The 22,297-nt window shown below is 62.0% G+C and overlaps 1 protein-coding gene and 1 long non-coding RNA gene across 21 annotated transcripts in view; one reads left to right on the top strand and one right to left on the bottom strand.

Annotated features, from left to right (window-relative positions):
- Positions 1 to 22,297, top strand: part of Mast3 (microtubule associated serine/threonine kinase 3) — a 33,196-nt gene that overhangs the window by 8,405 nt on the left and 2,494 nt on the right. For 3 of the 20 annotated variants that reach the window (XM_021731507.3, XM_040290278.2, XM_021731503.3), the window contains 25 exons: positions 6,773 to 6,861; positions 6,939 to 7,011; positions 7,181 to 7,201; positions 7,697 to 7,775; positions 8,148 to 8,305; positions 8,481 to 8,556; positions 8,784 to 8,993; positions 9,084 to 9,185; positions 9,363 to 9,495; positions 10,644 to 10,702; positions 10,972 to 11,057; positions 12,682 to 12,890; positions 13,216 to 13,354; positions 15,552 to 15,684; positions 15,838 to 16,003; positions 16,580 to 16,681; positions 17,016 to 17,138; positions 17,593 to 17,702; positions 18,835 to 18,971; positions 19,435 to 19,673; positions 19,962 to 20,183; positions 20,452 to 20,678; positions 20,918 to 21,040; positions 21,531 to 21,667; positions 21,747 to 21,931. In XM_021731507.3, the coding sequence (XP_021587182.2) occupies positions 6,773 to 6,861; positions 6,939 to 7,011; positions 7,181 to 7,201; positions 7,697 to 7,775; positions 8,148 to 8,305; positions 8,481 to 8,556; positions 8,784 to 8,993; positions 9,084 to 9,185; positions 9,363 to 9,495; positions 10,644 to 10,702; positions 10,972 to 11,057; positions 12,682 to 12,890; positions 13,216 to 13,354; positions 15,552 to 15,684; positions 15,838 to 16,003; positions 16,580 to 16,681; positions 17,016 to 17,138; positions 17,593 to 17,702; positions 18,835 to 18,971; positions 19,435 to 19,673; positions 19,962 to 20,183; positions 20,452 to 20,678; positions 20,918 to 21,040; positions 21,531 to 21,667; positions 21,747 to 21,931 (3,338 nt within the window). Of the gene's footprint in view, positions 1 to 4,320; positions 4,554 to 5,621; positions 5,726 to 6,772; positions 6,862 to 6,938; positions 7,012 to 7,180; positions 7,202 to 7,696; positions 7,776 to 8,147; positions 8,318 to 8,380; positions 8,557 to 8,783; positions 8,994 to 9,083; positions 9,186 to 9,362; positions 9,496 to 10,643; positions 10,703 to 10,971; positions 11,058 to 12,681; positions 12,891 to 13,215; positions 13,355 to 15,551; positions 15,685 to 15,837; positions 16,004 to 16,579; positions 16,682 to 17,015; positions 17,139 to 17,592; positions 17,703 to 18,834; positions 18,972 to 19,434; positions 19,674 to 19,961; positions 20,184 to 20,451; positions 20,679 to 20,917; positions 21,041 to 21,530; positions 21,668 to 21,746; positions 21,932 to 22,297 lie in introns of those variants that run through there. The other 17 variants (XM_040290282.2, XM_040290279.2, XM_021731504.3 and 14 more) reach the window with 11 other exon arrangements.
- On the bottom strand, positions 7,329 to 8,131 carry LOC120891493 (uncharacterized). Its single transcript, XR_005735942.2, has 2 exons — positions 7,633 to 8,131; positions 7,329 to 7,520 (listed from the first exon to the last, which is right to left on the bottom strand). It is a non-coding gene; the product is annotated as an uncharacterized LOC120891493 (long non-coding RNA).

Here is a 22,297-nt window from a genome sequence, read left to right on the forward strand (position 1 = left end):
TGAGCGCTCTACCGCTGAGCCCCAGCCCCGGACTCCACATGTTTTAATAAGAGAGAACAACATGGAGCCCACACTGGGTGCCTGGCAGTTGGCAAGTTACTGTCATTCAATCAGCAAGTGTTTATTAGACACCTACTGTGTGCCTGGTGCTAAACATAAATGTGAACAAGAGGAACACATTCTTTCCTCCAGGGAATTCTCAGCCAGCGGGAGGAGATGGCGATGAGCAAGCGTGTGGATAAACAAGTGGGGAACTCATGGGGAGTTGCTGTTTGAGCCCAGGCATGGACAGATCTAGGCAGAAATTGGTAAAGGCAGTGGGAACGGGATATGCAAAGGTCCTGAGGCAGGATGAGAAATTTTAAAGCTTCTGTCACTGCCTTGGGCAGGGAAAGATATTCTGGGGACAGGCATGGATGTGGCAGAGACAAAGAGGTAGATAGGGCAACATTTGGACGGAAGAGAGTAGGGCCTGGAGCAAGTTGAGAAGCAGGGACTGCTGTCACCCCCATAGAGGAGAGGAGAGAACGAGCACACAACCAGAATGCACTGCCCAGAGACGCCCTGGGAGAGCATCAGGACAGATGTGACTCTGAGCCCTTGGCCTCCACCCCAGTGAGGACAGGAGGGGAGGGAAGGAGCTCTGGGTTGGGCAAGGCGGAACAGACTTAACCAGAGGAAATGGAGGCAGTTTGGGGCCAGAAGGGAGGCCACCAGGATGCCTCACTTACCACCAGGGGGCAGCAGAGCCAAACTACCTCGGGCCTTGCCAGCAAATGGGTCTCTGCCTCCTGGAGGCCCCAGGAAGCCTTCATTTGTCCCCTTAGCCCCCAGGGCTCTAGAGGCCATGGTCCCTGGTCCCTGCCCCCCACTTCCTCCCCAAACCTCTCCCCATCGCTCAATCTGCTCTAGTCAAAGAGTCTGGGGGAGCTGGTCATCCTCGGTGCAGGCTGCTCAGGCCCCAGCACCTTTGGGATCATTCCCCCTCTGCCCAGGTCCATGAAGCCCTCCAACGGGCAACTGCGCCGACTTCTTTCCAGATCCCGGTCACATCGGTTATGCTCGTGTCCCTCCCTCTGTCTCCACCAGGAGTGCGACCTGCGCGTCTTCTTGTGGGGTCCAGTTGATTTTCTCCCTCGGAGGTTTGGGAGCCCCAGACCTGAACCCCGTTATGGTCATCTGTGTCCTCAGGACAGGGCCTGGGATCCAGCAGGTGCTCGGCGAATGCTGGTGGCCTGGGTGAATGGGGACAGCGGGAAGGTGTCTCCTGTGGTGGCGGGATGGAGAGGTGGTGTTGAGGAAGGTACGAGGCGGACCTGGTGGACAAAGAGGCTGTTCCAGGCAGGAGCAGCACTGGGAGGCCCTGGGACGCGCCTGGGACCTCAGAGGCCGAGGGCAGGAAGAATGTGGCTTTTGTATCTGGGGCACTGGGAGCCCTACAGGATGTGGGGTCAGGAGAGGCACGGACGGGGGATGGGCCCGTGGGGAGGACAGAAGGGCTGCGGGGCGGACCAGCAGCCAGTCAGGGGGAGGCCTGCAGACCCCCTTACCCAGTCCCTAGCACAAGCCCAGAGAGGCAAAGGCCAAGGTCACAGAGTGGATGAGGGACCTGGGTAAGAGCTGAACCTTAAGAGGGATTCATTCAGGGATTGTGCGGTTCTGCTCCAGAGCACCCAGGAGCCGTGGGGGTGTGGGCACAGGGGGGCCCCGTCTGATGGGCGGCCGGAGGGGTCAGAGCTCAGCTCTTCTGGTTTGTCTTTTTGCGGGGGGATGGGGAGTACCGGCAATTGAACTCTGGGGTACGCAACCACTGAGCCCCATCCCCAGCCCTGTTTTGTATTTAATTGTGAGACGGAGTCTCACTGAGTTGCTTAGCACCTCGATGTCGCTGAGGCTGGCTTTGAACCCGCGATCCTCCTGCCTCAGCCTCCCGAGCCCAGCAGCCCTTCTGTTTTTATGGGGCTGGAACCTGGGGCGCTCTACCACTGAGCCACATCCCCAGCCCTTTCTTTGTTTTATTTTCAAGACAGAACCTTGCTAAGTTGCTGAGGCTGGCCTTGAACTTGTGATCCTCCTGCTTCAGCCTCCTGAGTGGCTGGGATGACCGGGGCCTGCCTCTGCGCCTGGCCAGAGATCAGCTCTTCAAGGCTGGCCTTCTCCGTTTCCCCGGTGGCAGGCCCTGTGCTGTGGGGGGAAATGAGGCCAGATGGGCCTGGGAGAGGCCGCTGCTGGGGAGGCCAGGGCAGTGGGCAAGTGTGATGGGGTAGGGGTTGCTGGGTGTACCTGTGGCTGGTGACAAGGAGCACCTTGTGTATGGAGCGTATGCAGAGGTGTGTCCGGGACACATGGGTGGGGCCCGTGGCTCAGATGCAGAGACAAAATGTGGAGTCTGTGGCTCCATCCCCAGAACCGGGAGGCTCCGTTCCCTGTACCGAGCTCAGACCAGATGCTGGCCTGGGAGCTTAGGTGGCCCCCGCCACCCCCACCTCAGGACTCACCGCTTGCCCTCCCTCAAAACAAGTCGCCATGCATGGACTTCTCCTCCTGGCCCCACCGCAGTCTAGACCCCAGTCCCTCCCACATGCCGTCCAAGTCTCCTGCTGGCCTCCTGTCCCTTCCTATCCTGTCCCCCACAGCCCCTGCGTCCCACGGAGGACATGGTGGATTCACAAACACAACCCAGATGGCGCCCCTTCCCGGCTCCCCGCTGCTCCTTTGCCTCCTCCTGCAGCTGGGAGCCCGTGTGATCAGCCGCCAGCCCCCTCCCTCGCTCCTGCATGGGACGCCCCTTCCCTGTGGCTGGCTGCTCTTCCTTCTCAGTGTCTCTGCTGGCCACAGTGTGACCCTCTCTGAGAGATCTCCCAGCTGAAGCCACCTTGGCCAGTGTGGCACCCACACTCTTTTCCTTTCTCCACTTTGGCGTTTGACATAATATTGTCCACTTCATCGTTTCCTGTTTGTTCTCTGCCACCCCAGACTGGGGACCTCTGAGGACAAGGAAATTGTATGGCCTGGTCCCCACTGGGTCTTCAGAGTTCAGCACAGGAGTAGGCATAGAGTAGGTGCTCAATAAATGTTTGCTGAGTGAATGAGTGACCGGATACCGGTGTCTGAACTCCAGGTCTGGGGAGCCTGGGGAAACACCCAATAGGGTGGGGCACCTAGGAGTGGCACTGGGGATAGAGGGGCCCTGGCAGAGGATCTGGGAGTGACTTGTGAAGAGGGATGAGTCAGGACTCTACACAGGGCATCAGCGCCCACCTCAGCCTCAGTCTCCTGGTCACAGATATGGAGTCTGGCTTCAGCCAGACCTCAGCTGAGTTCCAAATGCTCCTGGCCCAGGAAGAGACCGCCCTCAGAACGGCTTCCTGGTTTCCAACACCTGGCTTCCCGAGACTGTCCTGAGAGGAGGAAGGAGACATCCCTCCACCTAGAGTGGCATCCAGAGTGAACGCACATAGAATCCCAGCCTCGTGCCAGGCCCTCCCTGCCTCTCCAGTGCCACCCCGTGTTCACCCCGGGGCCTGTGACAGTCGAGGAAACAGGCCAGGAGTTAGTGTGATGCTAACGGTTATGGGACTTGTGTCGCAGGGCGAACGGGAAGCTCTGTGGGCGCCACCTGCCTCTTGGAATCCTGGTGACAGCCCAGCGCTCTCCCGTCGTCCAGTCGAGGAGACTGAGGCTGGAGAAGCTAACTGCTGACCGCGGCCCTCTCCCATTACACACGGGCATAGGAGGCCAGGTGCTCAGGTTCCATCTGCCCGACACTCCCCCTGGTACCCAGTGGTGGGGGACACGGGGACTCCCAGGGGTCCCCAGCCAGAAGACGACAGGGCTGCCAGGGAAGGAAAGCTGGGTTTGCCACGCTGGATTCCAAGCAGTGGAGCCAGCACGAGCCGGGCCAGGACGCTTGGGTGGGTCTCGAGTGCCACACCCAGAAGGGCTTAGGGCGCCGGGAAAGAGGAAGGGGACAGTGATGGGATTTACGTTGGGGGAAAATAGGCAAGATCCCCCGCTCCCACTTGTGGAAGTGCCGCCAACGCCCCGCCCCCGACGCCTGGGGCCCTAGCAACGCCCCGCCCTCGCCGCCTGGGGCCCCAACGACGCCCCGCCCTCGCCGCCCGCGCCCCTGGAAACGCCCCGCCCCGCCGCCCTCAACCACAGCAACGCCCCGCCCACTCGCCGACACGCGGGTCCGCCGGCTGCGCTTCCGTGTCGCTCGCCCCGCCCCTCCGGGCCAGGCCCCGCCCCCGCACTCGCCTGGGCGGGGTTCCCGCCGCGCTCCCGGGCGCGCGCTTCCTCGTCGCCGGCCCCCCGCCCGCGGCCCCGCGGCGCCCCTTGCCCGGCCCGGCTCCGCGGGGCTCCCGGGGCTCTTCCCGCCGCGGAGGTGCGCGCCCCGCCGTCGCCGGCTGTCCCCGCGCCTGCCCAACCTCGGGCGGCGGCGGCCGCACAAAGGGAAGCAGCATGTCCGACCCCAGCTACTGGACGGCGGTGGCGGCTCCCGGCCATCGGAGCCGCCTGGCCAAGGGCGCGCTGCTGCAGCGCTCCAAGAGGTAGGGGTACCGTGCCGGCCCAGGCGCGGCGGGGACCCAGCAAGTATGAGTTGCCAGACGTGTGACCCGGCGGCATGGCAGGGGCCACGGAGGGCCGTCGTGGGAGCGGGGGCACGTTTTGAGATCAACGTATTCTCTAGGGTCCCAGGAGCTTCCCTTTGCTGTCTGTCCCTGGGTATCTTTCTGCCCGGGTCGCAGCTGGGGTGGTGACAAAGGCAGCAGCAAGTTGAGACCGAGTCAGGATTCGAACCTTGGACTCTAGGTCTGAGCAGAACCGTAGAGGAGCTCGGAAACACTGAAGCTGCTCTGTCCCAAGGACCCATTCAATGGAAATGTTGGCTCAGAAGCAAATATTTACTGCAGGAGGCTGGCGTGTGGGTGGGAAGTCAGGACCAAATAGCTGGGTCAACCCAGGCAAGGCTGGGTCTCTCTGGAGGGAGCTGTTGGCTCTAAGGATCTGGGTTCAAGTTTCAACTTAGCCATCACCTGGCTGTGTGACCTCATGATGATCCTTAACCCCTCTGGGGTTCCTCATTGGTGTTTCTGTTGCCCAGGTAGGCAAAGCCTGGGCAGTGGGAAAGACCTCAGTGCTGAGTCCTGGGCTTAGACTCTCCTCTGAGATCCTGGGGGCACCCTGGAGTGTGTCTGGGCCTGGCAGAGACTGGGTACAGGAAAGTGGCCTCAAGGCCCTGTTTCCTGCCAAATTCTTATTCTGTGCTGTGTCCTGGGATCCATATGGATAGTTACTGCTCCTGAGCCTTCTCCAGGGAGGGTTGTGTAAACAGTTGGCTTTCGATAGGTGCTCAGGAAGTGAATGGATGATGCCTAGTTCTCCTTTGAGACTTGGATTTGGCTGTGGTTTCAAGGCCTTGCTTGGGAGCCAGAGGGAGGCCAACCAAGTGTTTTTTTCCAAATGCCACTGGAAGCAGCAAAGGACCGCAGCAAGCGCTGTGGGCCGCAGTGCTGGGGTGTGAGGATGTGGCGACTGGCGGTGTGTGTGTACATGGGGGGTTGGCAGGAAGTTTGGCAGAAACCTACCGGTTTCACTTTTGTCTCTGTGCCTCTCAGGCTAGAGGACATCCCTGTGGCTGTTGGCGTCTGTGGGCCTCGGTTTCCCAGTCTGGGAAATGGGTGCAGCTTATCTCTCCTCCTCTTGGCCTCGTCAGGATTGGGTAGGAGTTGGTGTCGTGCCCCCTAGGAGTCAGGGACCTAGAGTGTTGTCCAGAGAAAGGCAACATGATAGGCACCCACCCGCCCGGGGTCCAAAGCTGAGCGCCGTGTGTGGGTCTCATGGAATCTCCCCCCATCCTTCGAGGTACACGGATGGGAAACAGGCTCCAGAAGGAGCTACGCGTGGGCCCCTCTTCCCTGCCCGGTTGTCGCCTGTGTTTACGGATCATGCCTCATGCCGTCACGTCTTGGCCTGCAAGCACTGTGCCTCCTGCCTGGGACTCCTCTCGTCCCTCTAGAGGCCCCAACCCTTGCCTGCCTCCCTGCAGTTCTCCTGCTGAGCTGCGTTGGTGGCTGCGTGGGGGCGCCGCACATGGGAGCAGAGCAGCCGTTGCTGGGCGACTGCTGGGGGTGGGGGGCAGGGAACTTGTCACTCCGATTCCTCTGCCAAGGCGGGGGCTGGGCCAGGGCCCAGGTGGGTGGAGGAAGGCCAGGCAAGGTGAAAGAGGCTGTGCCAGGAGTCTGGTGGCCAGAAGGGACCCGGGGTGGAGGGAGGACAGAGGGGCGGTGGGCCAAGGGAGGCCTGCTCACAGGAAGCCAGGTCACGGTCCTCTGATTCTTTGTCACGTGAGATTGGCATTTCAGGTGGATCCTGGGGGAAGGGGCTTGCCCACAGGTGGGGACAGTGGCCTGGGGCGCATGCGCAGGCGCAGTGGCTGTCTCAAGCCAGCGGGGGCTCCAGGCGTCCCCTCTACCTTATCTGTGGTCCACCTGGCAGTGGACGCAGCCTGGGCTGAGGGTGGGCAGCAGCTGCAGGCACAGACGCCTGAGGCTTGGCTGGGTCCCCTCGCCACGCGCAGTGTCCACCGTGAGGCCAAGGTCCAGGCCCAGCACCTGGGAGAAACCACCCGGGTGGCGGGTGCGGTGGGAGTGGCCCGGCCCACTTCCGTCCTGCCGCCAAGCTGGCCACACTTGTGCTCCCAGCCGGACATGTGGTGCCCTGCAGAGGCTGGGCCGGCCATCTGACTCGTCCCTTGCTACTCCGACAGCTGCCGCAGCGGGAACCGCAAAAGCTTGGTCGTGGGAACACCGTCACCGACTCTATCCCGGCCCCTGTCACCACTGTCTGTCCCAACCGGTGAGTGTGGGATGGGCCGCAGGCAGGTGCCTCTGGCCTGTCTCTGTCCCCTGACTCAGTGTCCCCGCCCCCCTCAGCAGGCAGCAGCCCCCTGGACAGTCCCCGGAACTTCTCCGCTGCATCTGCCATTAACTTCCCCTTTGCCCGGAGGTGAGTGGTCGCTGGCCGCAGGGGACAGTGGCCGTAGGGGACAGTGCCCAGCAGGGCCCGGGTGGGTGGCTGGATTTGCTCCTCATTCGCCTTCTCCCCTCCCCTCCCCTTGCCTGGTGGTGGTGTCTCCCTCTGGCTCCTGCCCCTGGCAAACAATCGGCCCCGGCAGCCACATCCACCGCGTGGACAGGTAATTGCAACGAGCCCTGGGGAGGACGAGGGGCACCTGACCCCAGAACCAGTGAGGCCCTAAACAAGTCACCAGTTCACTCATCAAGAGCTGACTGAGCACCTGTAATCTGTCAGAGACTTGAGTGTCACTTGTTCATTCAACATTTATTGAGCCCCTGCTGTGTGCGGTGAATGGGAGGCTGGACTCTGGCCCTGGAGGAGTCCTTGATCTGCCAGGGCAGCCAGCGTGTCCCCTAGCAGCTACGACTTAGATGTCAAGGCTGAGATTGGGGGCACGCTGGCAGCTGTAGTCAGGGAAGGCTTCCTGGAGGAGATGCCTGGGGTCAGGAAGAAAGCACACGCTGCAGATTGGCCAGCCCGTGCCCCCAGCTCAGCCTTCCCAAGGTCCTTCTTCCAACGGAGCCATTTTCTGCAAGCCACAGTACCTACCCGGAGTCCCCACTGGCTACCAGGACTGGGCCATGATGCCATCTACTGCTGTTCCTCTTTCCAGGGCAGACGGCAGAAGATGGTCCCTGGCGTCTCTCCCGTCTTCCGGCTATGGAACCAACACGCCCAGCTCCACCGTTTCGGTACCCAGGGCTCCTCCTTGGGGGGTGCACAGGCGGGTGCCTGGTGGGGAGAAGACACCTCTGGTATTTTTTCAAGGTCTCAGTTATCCAGGACAACCTCCTGGTTGTCCCCGCAGGCCCCATCCTGGTCAGTGGAGGGGGCCTCTGAACAGTCCCAACATTGACCCCAGCTAGCCCTCCGTCTGGGGGACCCAGGGATTCCAGGCCTGCGAGGCCAGGGTCTGACCGGAGGGAGACATGGGGATATAGGCAGGGAGGGCTTCCTGAAGGAGGGGGCGTGGGTTTGAGGGATGCCTAGAGGCAGGCAGGGGTGTGGACCCTGAGCGGAGGCACTGGGTCCTGGCTCTAACCCTGACCTTCCCCTCCCGACAGTCAAGCTCGTCCTCCAGGGAGCGTCTCCACCAGCTTCCCTTCCAGCCCACGCCGGACGAGCTCTGCTTCCTGTCCAAGCACTTCCGCAGCTCAGAGAGTGTGGCTGATGAGGAGGGCCACCGCTCCCCGCGCCTGCGCCCCCGCTCCCGCAGCCTCAGGTGGGCCTGGACCTCAGGCCCCAGGCCCAGCCCTTTCCTGGGCTGGTGTGGGGACCCAGACTGTCCCTCCTCCACCTCGGGCCCCCACTTTTGGCCCAGAGCCAGGCCCCTGCCTCCTCCTCTGGGCTGGGTCTTGTGTCCCATGTGGCGAACTGTCCACCCGTCCCCCTTCCAGTCCTGGGCGCACATCAGGGACCTTCGACAATGAGATCGTCATGATGAATCACGTGTACCGGGAGAGGTTTCCCAAGGTGAGCTGCTTGGTGGCTGGGCCGGCCAGTGCCGTCCTCGCCGCTGTCCACCCCAGTCTGTGGGTGTTATGTCGTCCTTGCCTGTCCCTCCGTCTCTGACCTGCCGCCTCCTGCGCACACTGCTTCTCTGCCCATCATCCCCTCCGTGGCATGGCTGCTCTGTCCTGTACCATGTGCACATGCCAATCCCCAGCCGCGCCCTCTGACCGGGTCCCCTTGTCATCCAGGCCACGGCACAGATGGAGGGCCGCCTGCAGGAGTTCCTAGTAGCCAATGCGACCGGCGCCCGGCTGGCCCTGGCGGATGGCGTCCTGGGCTTCATCCATCACCAGATCGTCGAGCTGGCCCGAGACTGCCTGGCCAAGTCTGGCGAGAACCTGGTCACCTCCCGCTACTTCTTGGAGATGCAGGAGAAGCTGGAGCGGCTGCTGCAGGACGTGAGTGGCCTGGGCTGGCGGCTGGGGGTCTATGGGCCAGATGGGGAGGAGGGGCGTGGCCTGTGCCTGACGCCACGCCCACCTCCCCAGGCGCATGAGCGCTCGGACAGCGAGGAGGTCGGCTTCATCGTCCAGCTCGTCCGCAAACTGCTCATCATCATCTCGCGGCCGGCCCGGCTCCTCGAGTGCCTGGTGCGTCCCCTTTTGCGCAGCAAATGCAAGGTCTCGGGCTTGCAAGGAGGACCGCGACAGTTCTCCCGTTGTGCAGGACCCAGGGGGCCACCTTGCTCGGGTGGGAGACCTGGGGAGGGGTCGGGAACTGCAGGAGCCAAGTGTGGGAGCCCCGCTGACCCCCTCTCCGCACCCCAGGAGTTCGATCCGGAGGAGTTTTACCATTTGCTGGAGGCGGCCGAGGGCCAGGCCCGGGAGGGCCAGGGCATCAAGACGGACCTGCCGCAGTACATCATCGGGCAGCTGGGCCTGGCCAAGGACCCGCTGGAGGGTGAGCCCGGCGGGGTGGAGTGAGGGAACTGGCCCAGGAACGTCCGAGGGACCTCTAGACCCCACTCCGCCCTGCCTTTTTTGTGCGGGCAAGTGCCCCAGATTCTGGGGCCAGCTCACCTCCGTGTCTTTGAACGCAGCATCAGCTGAGCCAAGGGCAGGAGTGAGGCTCAGTGGTAGGCGCCTGCCTGGCACTGGACGCCCCAGATTCCGCCCCAGCACTGCACGCGGAGGGGGGGTTCCATTGAGGCCGCTGCGGTGGTGGGCACCTGGAGTCCCAGCTACGTGGGGCAGGGAACCGAGCGAGATCTAGTGCCACGACAGCATGGGACTTGGGCCTGGGCCAGGCCTGAGTGGTCTGGGAGACTGGGAGGAGGTGACAGTGTCCAAGCTGAAGGCTGGAGCTAGGGGAGGTGGCCTGCTGCGGGCGTGGGGGGCGCATCACAGGCAAAGGCCCAGGGGTTGGACTCTGCCCGGGTGAGGGATGGCGGTGAAGGTGCTGGCAGGGGATGGACATGGTCATGACGGTGGCCAGCATTCACCAGCACCGTTGCTATGGTAACCCTGTCAATGTTGCCATTAAAGCTGGGGAGACTGGGGCTCTGGGAAGATGAGGTCAGGCAGGTATCCACCCAGGTGTGCCTGGGACCAGACCACCCGAAGACTGGCCATGGCTGCCCCCTGGACCTTGGGGGTGGTGCTGTGGAATGGAGATGCTGCAGGTGGCAATGAGGGTCTGTCCCCGTGGGGGTGGCAGCGAGTGGCCCAGGCTTGTCTACTGAGCACCCTGGAGTGAAGGGCACCGAGAATAAAAAGGAGCTAACCTGAACCCAGGCCTCGTCCTGGAGGCTCAGGTGCCCCTGCCAAGCCCAGAGGCTGGAAGTCACGAGGCCTCCTGTGAGCAGTGCCCGAGTGGAGGGAGGGGTCTCAGCCTGAAGCTCAGAGCCCTGAGCCATCTGAAGCCCGGGCTACCCATTGACCTTCTAGAAGGTTCCTCAGTCATTGCTTAGTCCAGCCTCTGGGTTTGGCTCGATGGTGGTATCAGAAGCCTGGTCAGGATGTCCCCAGCCCAGCAGCAGCCCCACAGTACTCTGGAGGGAGCAAGGGGCAGGGCGTGAGGCCGTTCAAGCCTCTTCTCTCGATCTGCAGAGATTGAGCCTCTGAGTCACCTCGACGGAGGACAGCCCCCAGCACCCGAGTCCCCAGAGGTGAGTCATGCAGCACCAGGGTCCCTTCCTATCTGCTCTTTCCGGAGTAGGCCAGGCAGACATAAAAGGGCTGGACTTGGGGGGTCTTGTGTGTAGTAGGTGCTTAATAAACACCTGTGACTGGGGAGAGGTGGCGGAAGTGGGCCTGTCCCCCATGAAGGCTGGGTGGGAGGGGGCACTGAAGTGAGCCTGGAAGGAGGTGTAGGAGTTTCCCACGGGAGGGGACCAGCTCTGCGGGGGGCAGGTCCTGAGCCCCTCCTGTCCCCTAGAGCCGTGCCCTGGTCGGCCCATCCCGGAGGAAGCCCTGTGAGAGTGACTTTGAGACCATCAAGCTCATCAGCAACGGGGCCTACGGGTGAGTCCTCGGGTCCCTGGCCCGTTTCTCCCGTGGGCAGGGGGATGGCTGAGGCCCTGGAAGCCCCTGTCCCTTGTCAGCAAGACTCTCACCCTCACACTGGACGGGCAGACAGGGCAGCTGAGGGCCGCAGGGACACGGAGACCCAGGCGCCAGGTGACTGCCTTGGATGGGCCCTGAGCAGCCTTGACCTGCCCCAGGGTAGAGGACTCTAGGGCTTGGGAGGCTGGTTGAGGAAGAAGATGACCCAGCATACAGCAGGCAGTGCAGGTCGTGCAGGCAGCCCAGACAGCTCTGCACAGAGCCGGGTCCCTTGCAGCTGAGACCCCTGGACACTGCGGTCTATTTCCTTCCTTCCTGGGTTGAACCCAGGGGCACTCGACCACTGAGCCACATCCCCAGCTGTGAGACAGGGTCTCCCTCAGTTGCCTAGGCTGGCCTCTAACTTGCAGTCCTCCTGCCTCAGCCTCCTGAGTTGCTGGTGACATCCGCCCAGGTGGACGTGACAGTTTAGGGTGTTACCATGGAAAAAGGGTGGGGGTCAAGGGGACTGCCAGGGAGAGGGGTGCTGGAGCAGGGCCTGTGTGTCCACCTGACACTCTGGGTCAGAGGTGCAGAGGGTGGCAACGGCTGAGGCCTCTGTACCTTTATCTGATCTGTGGTTGGGAGCTGGGCTGGCCACGTGGTTCTCAGTGGCCCTCACTCTTGCTTGGGCTTGTGTCGTTCAGATGTAGACAGAGTCTGAGCTGGATGCCAGTGGCCCTGGCGGAACTGGCGAGGCCTGGTGTGAGAGAGCAGCCAGCAGGAGGCGTGGAGGCAGGAGGAGGAGTGGGCAGATGCCAGGTGCCAGTTAGATAGGAGCGGGGAGCCCCGGGGCCTCTGCACTGTGGGCGGGTTGGCTTGCAGCAGTTTATTATATATTTTATATATATCTAAAGATGGAAAAAATTACATTTAAGTATTTAATTTTTTTAACATCTCCATTTTATTTTTTTGTGGTGCTGAGGATCGAACCCAGTGCCTCACAGCGCGCTACCACTTGAGCCACTTCCCCAGCCCATAATTTTTTTTTTAAATTAAGAGTTCTAAGGCTCCCAACACAAAGAAATAATCAATGCGCCCAAGTGCAGTAGCTCATGCCTATTATCCCAGCGACCTGGGAGGCTGAGGCAGGAGGATCGAAAGTTCGAGGCCAGTCTCAGCAACTTAGCAAGACCCTGTCTTAAAATAAAAAATAAAAAAGGGCTGGGGATGGAGCTCGGTAGTAAGCAGCCCTGGGTTCAATCCCGAGCACCACAGACGTCAAAATAAAAATGTTAAAAAAAAGAAAAATGCTGACTGTTCAAGGAGGCGGAGGTGTCCCCATCCTTACATGTCGTGCGCGTGCATCCAGTGACCACACGTGCCCCATAGTATAAGTACAATTATGTGTCCATTAATCCGGGGCCAATACACAGCAGCCACCGTTGGCTCATTTGCATGACAGCAGCGGAGGGTGGCAGCTTTGGGAGGGGCGGTGGAGAGCGAGGGGCCTCCAGGAAGGCACCCCCGGGCAGGCTGGGTTCTGGGGCGGGGTGGGGCGCACCCCCTGGGGTCTGGGGCTCAGCCAGCGCCCCACCCCCAGGGCTGTCTACCTGGTGCGACACCGCGACACGCGGCAGCGCTTCGCCATCAAGAAGATCAATAAGCAGAACTTGATCCTGCGCAACCAGATCCAGCAGGTGTTCGTGGAGCGCGACATCCTCACCTTCGCCGAGAACCCCTTTGTGGTCAGCATGTTCTGCTCCTTCGAGACGCGGCGCCACCTGTGCATGGTCATGGAGTATGTGGAAGGTGGGGCTCCCGTCCTGCCTGCTCCGGCAGGCGCTCCCCCACAGCCGCCCTGCCCCCTGCCGACTCCAGCCTGCCCTGGGGGACTCTCAGGAACCCCTGATGGGAGTGCAGTGGGGGTGTCGGGAGAGGAGTGGGGGCGCACGCAGCTATTGCGCATGTCCATGCGGCCTGCCTTGCTCGGGAGCCCCACCTGCTGGAGGGATACCTGCATTACAGCGCCTCCGACCCAAAGCTAGGGAGTGTGCGCCCGTGTGGAGTAGCTGGTACCGAGGGGAGAGCAGCACTTAGTAGGCACCTGCAGTATGTACGTGCACCCCTCCCCCAGGCGGTGACTGCGCCACCCTCCTGAAGAACATGGGCCCGCTGCCCGTGGACATGGCCCGCATGTACTTCGCGGAGACGGTGCTGGCGCTCGAGTACCTGCACAACTACGGCATCGTGCACCGCGACCTCAAGCCCGACAAGTGAGCGCACGCCGGCCCCAGCCCTTCCCTGTGTGGGCCGTGGGGCCTGATGGCCTGATGGCCTGATGGCCTGGGGGCGGGGCTTGCAGCCTGATGGCCTGGGGGCCGTGTCTGTCGTGGGTGGTGGGGTGGGGTGCAGGCTCCCTTGCCCAGGGGCCCGCCTGTTTCAACCATGCAGCATCATGGGGTCCCTCCTGGCAGGAAGGCACATGTGAAGTACCTGTTGTGTACAGAGAAGAGGACAGGCACTTAATAGGCACCAGCTGTATTCAGGGGAAAGCTAGCATGCTTATGGACATGCTGCCGGTCAGAGAGATGGGATATGTACTGAGGATGCACAAAACTGGGTAGGAGATACCATGCACTCACAGCCTCAGCCACACAAAAGGAGAGAATGTGCACTTATGAGGTGCCAGCTATGTACAGTGAACAAGGACATGCACTTTGCAAGACTTTAAGTGTAAAGCAAGTGACCAGGTGGGTTAGTCTAGGGAAGAGAGGAAACATGTTCCCTGAGAGTCTTAGGATAGTTACATTCTGGTATCTAGTAAGCACCTACTGCATACCGTAGTCACTTGGCCTCCACAAGTGACTGGGAGGCACAGGACTACCTTCTTTTTATTTATTATTTACTTTTAGTTGTAGTAGGACACCACCTTTATCTTATTTATTTATTTATTTTTATGTGATGCCGAGGATCTGTATGATTTTTAAAGCACTCATTGAGCACCTTTGCATTTATTGAGCATCTGCTGAATACAGAGGAGAGAGCCACTTACTTATTGATTGCTTTCTCTATGTGAGGCAGCAATCACATGCTTCTAAGATACTTGCTGTGTGGAGATGTGAATGTGAGTGTTGAGAGCACAGTGTTTCCAGCCACCACAGTTTGTGAAACAAAGCAAATGTGATTTGACATCTGCTCTGCATCTGGCCTGGCCTCTGTGCTCTAAGGAACGCAAACCAAAGTAGGAGAGACTCTGCCCACTTAGGGCTGGGGTGTCATTGGCGGAGCACTTGCCTAGCACATGCAAGCCCTGGGTCCATCCCCAGCACTAGAAAGAAAAGGTACCAGGCGCAGAGGCACACACCTGTCATCCCAGTGGCTTAGGAGGCTGAGGCAGGAGAATTCCCAAGTTCAAAGCCAGCCTCAGCAAAAGCGAGGCACTAAGCAACTCAGTGAGGTCCTGTCTCTAAATAAATACACAGGGCTGGGGCTGGGGCTCAGTGTCCAGTGCCCCTGGGTTCAATCCCTCATATTCCCCTAAAAAGAAATAAAAGGAGAGCAACAGTGATGTTCATAGTAGGTGCACACAGTTGCTTTATAGAGCCAGGGTACACAGATGGTAACAAATAAATGCTTCACTAAATGATGAATATACAGCATGAACTTTCCAGAAACTCATTTTTTAAATTTTTTTAAATTATTGATAAATCTTTGTTTTATTTATTTATTTACATGTGGTGCTGAGGCTCCAACCCAGTGCCTCACATGTGCCAGACAAGTGCTCCGCCCTGCCCCAGAATTTTTTTTTTTTTTTTTTTTTTTTTGAGAGCAGGTCCCGCTGCCTTGCCCAGGCTGGCCTTGAACTCGGGGGGCCCAAGAAGTCCTCCCACCTCGGCCTCCTGAGTAGCTGGGCCTACAGTGGGCAGCAGCCCGCCCAGCTCTAGGAAAGTGTTCTGAACAGCAGGGCGCGGCCAGGCCTGGTGTCCCCTGGGGCTGGAGATCAGGGTCCCTACAGATACCCAAATCGGCAGAGTCTCTTTTATAAAATGCAGCGTTTCCAAAATAACCCTCACACGTCCTCCTGTCTGCCCCAGTCCTCTCTGGGCCCCACGGGCCTGCAGGGTACCCGCCGTTGCTGTCCTGCGTGGTTCAGGGACCGAGGCCCGAGCGTGTCTGTGCGTGTCCGGTGCAGACACATATTTTTAAAATATTCTTCCGTCCACAGTCTGTTGTCTCTGTGGATGCGGAACCGTGGGTACAGGGGGCCAACTGTATACAGTAGGTGTTCAGCAGTGACACCGGACACACCTTGTCTGGCCACAGAGAGCCTGTGACACAGCCTGGGACCCGCGCTCTTCCAGGAGCCCTGCGGGGGAGGTGGGCGGCGCTGCAGGCCTGGGCCCCCTGGGAGCTGCGCGGGTGACAGGTGACTTCGCCTCGCCCACCTGAGCGCCCTGCCCCTGCCCACAGCCTGCTCATCACCTCCCTCGGCCACATCAAGCTGACCGATTTCGGCCTGTCCAAAATCGGCCTCATGAGCATGGCCACCAACCTCTACGAGGGCCACATTGAGAAGGACGCCCGCGAGTTTGTGGACAAGCAGGTGAGCAGGGGGCACGGCCAGCCCCGGGGATGCCGGAAAATGGAGACAACTGACCCCTGGAGTTCTGCCCACCCCGAGGCCAGCCTGGCTTCCCCTGCTCCCTCTTGCGCCCCTCCTGGGCTGGGCCACCCTCAGCTCCCGCTCTGCTGCCAGGTGTGCGGGACCCCCGAGTACATCGCCCCCGAGGTCATCTTCCGCCAGGGCTACGGGAAGCCGGTGGACTGGTGGGCCATGGGGATCATCCTCTATGAGTTCCTGGTGGGCTGCGTGCCCTTCTTCGGAGACACCCCTGAAGAGCTCTTCGGCCAGGTGGTCAGCGGTGCGTTCCCTCCCGGCCCTGGTCTCCGCCCTCCTGGGTGCCCCCTCGGGGTTGGGAAGCAATGGTCCTGCCTGAGGATTGACCGCTGACAGTGTGCCCCGGGGACACGGTCCAGGGTGAGAGGGATGGACGGCTTCCCCATCATGGTGCTCCCTGTCCAGCAGGCAGATGGACAGTCAGAGAGAGGAGCCAGGCGCGGTGGAGCAGTCCTCCAATCCCTACAGCTTGGGAGGCTGAGGCAGGAGGATTACAAGTTGGAGGCCAGCCTCAGCAATGTAGCCATGTCTCAAAAAAAAAAGGCTGGGGTGTGGCCGAGCAGTAGAGCGCCTGCCCAGCTCGCACAGAAGAAAAGGCAACTCTAAGCCCAAGAGTGCCCAGGAGGGGAGCAGGGCAGCCCTGGGGCAGGTGGCTGTGGTGGAGGAGCTGCAGGGACAGAAGACAGAGAGGCTCGGGAGGAGGGTACCGCTGTGGGCTGCCCATCAGGCTCAGGGGCACCCGGGAACCCAGGGCCAGGAGCACAGCGAGGGGGGAGGCGGAGGAAGGCGTGGAAGGCGCCTCACCCCTCCCTCATTTTAGATGAGATCATATGGCCCGAGGGGGACGAGGCCCTCCCGGCGGATGCCCAGGACCTCATCACCAGGCTGTTGCGGCAGAGCCCCCTGGACCGGCTGGGCACCGGTACGCAGGCGGGAGGGTCGGGAGGGTGTCCGCTTGGGACTCGGGGCCCAGGGACCGGGAGTGGGGATGGGCCCGGGGAGAGAGCTGTCCCGGGCAAGCTGCCTGGAGGGGGAGGCTGGAGCTGGGGTTTTGAGGGTCACGTAGGAGTGCGCCAGAGCACGTGGCCTCCGAGAGCTGTGGGGTGTGGGGCTCCCAGGGGACGCTGAGGTTGAGGAAGGATTTGGGGCTGTGTCCTGACGAGGGGACCCAGGATCCAGCAGGGACAGGCCCGGGGTTCCAGTTCTGCCTGGGCCGCGTCCCGTTCAGGCTGTGAGGCTGCGGGGCGTGTCTGCAGGTGGCACCCACGAGGTGAAGCAGCACCCCTTCTTCCTGGCCCTGGACTGGGCGGGGCTCCTGCGACACAAGGCCGAGTTTGTCCCGCAGCTGGAAGCCGAGGACGACACCAGCTACTTCGACAGTACGTGGTCCAGAGGGTCCCCGGGGTGGGGGACGGTCCCCGGTGCCCGGCTGTCGGCCAGGACGTCCTCCTCAGAGGAGAAGGGGACACCCTGCCTGAGGACCCAGACCACCCTTCTCCCCCTTTGAGGCTGCTGCCAGGCACAGAGCAAGGGCGCTGTGTCCCGCGCCTTCTCAGAACTGACTGCGTGTCAGAGGTCTTCTCTGAGCATCTGTTTCCTCTTTGGTGAAATGGGGAAAATCCTTTGCATGTGAAAGACAGTTTCACCTAATTCTGGACGACCCCTGTCAAGGGTGAGGAACCTGAGGCTCAGAGACAAGAATTCCTGTCCAGGGTCCCTAGAACCACCGGGCAGGGCCTTGGTCCTGGTGTGCCCTCCCTGCATCGCCTCCCAGCCCTTGGGGACACCTCTGGGCCATCGGTGGCTTCACGTGCCTCTCCCTCCCTCCCACAGCGCGTTCAGAACGGTACCGCCACCTGGGCTCCGAGGATGAGGAGACCAACGACGAGGAGTCCTCCACTGAGATCCCCCAGTTCTCCTCCTGCTCCCACCGGTTCAGCAAGGTGAGCTGGGCGGGGTGTGGCCGTGCGCAGGAAGTGTCACCAGGCGTCTGTCTGTCTGCTAGCTTTTCTGGGTATAGGGTTTTTTGTTTGTTTATTTTTGTACCAGGGATGGAACCCAGGGGCACTGGACCACTGAGCCGCTCCCCAGCCCTGTTTTGTATTTTATTGAGAGACAGGGGCTCCCTGAGCTGCTTAGCGCCTTGCTGTTGCTGAGGCTGGCTTGGAACTCACGATCCTCCTGCCTCAGCCTCCCGAGCGCTGGGATGGCAGGCGTGTACCTCCGCGCCCGCTGTGTGTGTTTTGTAAATCGTAATAAAACACAGACAGCAAAGCTCGCCTTTTGGCCACACTGAGGTGCACAACTTAGTGGCGTTCAGCACAGTCACAATGTGTCAGCCCCCACCCTGTCCAGCTCCAGGGCGTCAGCACCAGCCTAAAGGAGACCCCGTCCCTGCCAGCACCCCCAGCCCCCGCCAGCCCTGCAGCCCCTGATCTGCTTCCTGTGCTCAAGGACACATCTGTTCTGGACACTCTACGCCACGGGGCCTTTTGCTGGCTTCTGACACTCAGCGCCATGTTTTCAGGGTCTCTCCACCTTGTGTTCTGTGTTGGTGCTTCTGCCCTTTAGGGCTCGGAGGGTTCTTCTGTGTTCTGTTGGTCAGCCATCTGCTGGGGGACACTTGTGGTGCTTCTTCCTTGTGGTGACAGCCCTGGATGCTGTGCTGGGTGCTAGGTGCTGTGTGCTGTGCTGAGTACTGGGTGCTGTGCTGGATGCTGGGTGCTGTGCTGAGTACTGGGTGCTGTGCTGGGTGTTATTCTTCACCCCCACAAGCTTATGTTAAATGCCTCCCTTTATTTAAAGTTAGGTCAAAAATCCCTCTGCTCTGCTTTGGGCTGGGCCCTGGGTGGGACTCTGTGGTCACAAATAGAAGCCCCACCTCTGACCCAGTGGCCAGGCCACGCTGAGCCTCAAGTTTCCTGATCTGTACATCAAGCTAAAGACCATTGTCTTTGGAGGGAGTTCAACGGAGGCACCCGGCGGTGAGGAGGCGCGCGGCCTGACCAGCCCCTGGTGCGGCTGTGGCTGCCCTCGCCCTCCTTATCCCTGTGGTCTTTCGCCGCCGCCTCTCAGGTCTACAGCAGCTCTGAGTTCCTGGCCGTCCAGCCCACACCTACCTTCACTGAGAGGAGCTACAGTGAGGACCGAGAGGAAGGGTGGGAGCGCAGCAGCGAAGGGGAGAATGGCCGTCGGCCGAGCACTGAAGTCCGGTAGGTGGGCCAAGGGTGTAGGCAGATCCAACCTCTCAGCCTGCTGAGGTTGAAGGAGCTTCCCAGTGGCCCAGTAGAAAAGGGTCAGACACATTGGCCAGATTATCAGACCCCTCCTAACCTCACTCCCTTTGACTCTGCATTCCTAATGGCACCAAAAACTAAAGCAGCTGTGCACCATCACACCACTGGGCTTTTGCTTACACTGTTCCTTCTGTCCAGAATGTCTTGTTAACAAACTCCTATTCATCCTTCAAAGCCCAGACCCAACAGAAACAATCAGTGTCTGCTGCAGAGTGGGCATTGGAGGCTGGGTTTTAAAGGTCAAGTAGGAGTTCTCCAGGCACCCAGAGGCCTCCCCTGTATTGCCTCAGCCTCCAGGCTGAGTGAGACCTAGCCAGGAGGGGCCACATACGCTGAGGTGCAGGCACCTGGTCAGAGGGACGCGCTCTCCTCCCGGCAGGCTAAGGTCCTGGACGTCCTCCGGTTCCTCCTGTCACTCGTCGCAGCCTGAGCGGGGCCCCAGCCCATGCCTCCTGAGCACCATCAGCCTAGACACGATGCCCAAGTTTGCCTTCTCTTCAGAGGACGAGGGGGCGGGCCCAGCCTCTGGGGACCCTAAGAAGCCCGTCTTCATTCTGGGGGAGCCCGACCCCCCTCCGCCAGCCGCCCCAGCGGTGCCCAAGCCCTCAAGCCTTTCCGGTGAGGGGGCCCGGGGCAGGAGGGCGCCAACTTTCCCAGAGGGGACTGTCTGCAGGGGGCTTTTGGGGTGCGCAGGAGGCCCCCGGAGCCCCAGCTTCCCAGGGTCAAGATGGGGTCGGGGAGCCCCGAGAGGACACAGAGGTCCCACTGGGAGGGAGAGAAGGCGCCTCCAGGAAAGGGGGGGACTTGTGGCGTCTCCTGGGCGCAGTTCGGGAAGGGTGTGGGGGGCAGGGGACGAGTTGGGGCGGCTGTGCGCATGCCAAGCGGTGACCTCCCGACCCCCCTCAGCTGACACAGCGGCCCTGAGCCACGCGCGCCTGCGGAGCAACAGCACGGGCGCCCGCCACTCCACGCCGCGGCCCCTGGATGCCGGCCGGGGCCGCCGCCTCGGGGGCCCGAGGGACCCAGGCCCCGAGAAGTCCCGGGCCTCCCCCAGCAGTGGCGGGGGCAGCGGGGGACGTGTGCCCAAGTCAGCGTCCGTCTCCGCCCTGTCGCTCATCATCACAGCAGGTAACAGCGGAGGCTCCTCTTGGCCCGAGGCTACCCAGGTGTGTGTCACCAGCAGGCCCAGGACAGCTGTGGCCAGGGACTCGGGAGCTGGGAGGGGGTCCCGAGCGGGTCCCCTTGGGCTGAGCCCTAGAGGAGGAAGTGCTGGTGCCTGGGGACCAGCTCCAGGCCTGGGGACGTCTGTGCTGCTGACCCCCCCCCATCCTGCCCACCGTGGGGGAGGAGGCTGCCCTGTGGGGACTCACAGGCAGTGACTCCCCGATGCCCACAGATGACGGCAGCGGTGGCCCCCTCATGAGCCCCCTGTCCCCGCGCTCCCTGTCCTCGAACCCGTCCTCCCGAGACTCCTCGCCCAGCCGGGACCCGTCCCCCGTGTGCGGCAGCCTGCGGCCTCCCATCGTCATCCACAGCTCCGGCAAGAAGTACGGCTTCAGCTTGCGCGCCATCCGCGTCTACATGGGTGACAGTGACGTCTACACCGTGCACCACGTTGTCTGGGTGAGTGGGAGGGCACCCAGGTGAGTGGGGACAGCAGGGTGTCCTGCCAGTGTGGCTCCCACCAGTGGCAGAGGCAGCTGGAGTCTGTCTCCGCCCTGCCCCTGGTCACGGTGGCAGGTGCGCACGGTGGCAGGGGCACCGATGCCCCCCACTGCCCAGCGCAGGGAGGCCTGTGAGGGCAGCAGCTGGGGCCCTGGGATGTGGGGTGCCAGCCCTGAGCCTTGTCCCCCTGTCCCCAGAGCGTGGAGGACGGGAGCCCCGCCCAGGAGGCGGGCCTGCGCGCCGGCGACCTGCTCACGCATATCAACGGGGAGTCGGTGCTGGGGCTGGTGCACATGGACGTGGTGGAGCTGCTGCTGAAGGTGCCCGCGTCCCCCTCCCTCTGCCCCCTTGTGACCTGCCAGAAGCCATCCTGCCCCCTGGCCACCCTGTGTGGCTCGCCCCAGCGCCCTGTGGCCATGGGCAGCCGACCTAGGACCGTGCCCAGGACAGGATGAGCAACGGGGAGGGGCCGAGGCGGGCGCTGCTGGTAGCCCCCCGGGACCACATGGGGCGGTGGATGGCTCCAGGTGGCGGGGCGCAGACCGTGGGCTGTGTCTTTGACCCTGTGGGTGGCAGGCCATGAGGTGAGGGTGTGTGGACAGGGAAGGGGGGACACTGGGCAAAGAAATGGGCGGGGGGGGGGTGCTCCTTGTCTGGTGCGCAGGGCCCCGGGCTCCATCGCAGCCCGGACCGCGGGCCCTGGGAGGCGGAGCTGGAGGGCATTCAGTGCTGGGGACGGAGCTGGGTCGCCTGGCGGATCCCAGCGCCAGAGCACAGGGGCCCGCAGGCGACCCTGCCATCTGTCCACAGAGCGGTAACAAGCTCTCCCTGCGGACCACGGCCCTGGAGAACACGTCCATCAAGGTGGGCCCGGCGCGGAAGAACGTGGCCAAGGGCCGCATGGCGCGCAGGAGCAAGCGGAGCCGCCGGCGGGAGACCCAGGACCGGTGAGCGGCGGGCTGCGGGGGACGCGGGGCGCAGGCACCCACTTTCCGTTACTCATCGTGTCCTCCGCACGGTCCCCAGGCGAAAGTCGCTCTTCAAGAAGATCTCCAAGCAGCCGGCCTCCGCGCTGCACACCAGCCGCAGCTTCTCCTCCGGCCTCCACCACTCGCTGTCCTCCAGCGAGAGCCTCCCGGGCTCGCCCACGCACAGCCTCTCCCCCAGCCCCACCACGCCCTGCCGCAGCCCCGCCCCCGACGCCCCAGCAGGTGGGTGCGCACCCAGTCCCCAGAGGGCTGGTCCCCAGGAAGGAGGCAGCAGGACTGGGGTCAGGGGTGACCACCTGGAGCCTTCCCGCCTCCTAGGGCCTAAAAGGCAATCCAGGGTGGCCAGAGAGGATGTGGGAGTCGGCGAAGGGGGTGCCCAGCCGAGGAACACCGTGAGCCCTGGAGCAGAAGGGAAAGCAGGAGGCGGCTGCTGGCGCTTTAGGGAACAGATCCCGCCAGAAAACTGGGTTTAAAATGGGGGGCGACGGGGGGGGGGGGGGGGCATGGAGACTGAGCTGGGTGGGGAGGGCCGGTCTGGGTGTTGGGAAGATTGTTGACTTGACCTGACCTTGAGAGCCCCTAGTCTTC

This window comes from Ictidomys tridecemlineatus, chromosome 2 (assembly GCF_052094955.1).
Source record: "Ictidomys tridecemlineatus isolate mIctTri1 chromosome 2, mIctTri1.hap1, whole genome shotgun sequence".
Taxonomy (NCBI): domain Eukaryota; kingdom Metazoa; phylum Chordata; class Mammalia; order Rodentia; family Sciuridae; genus Ictidomys; species Ictidomys tridecemlineatus.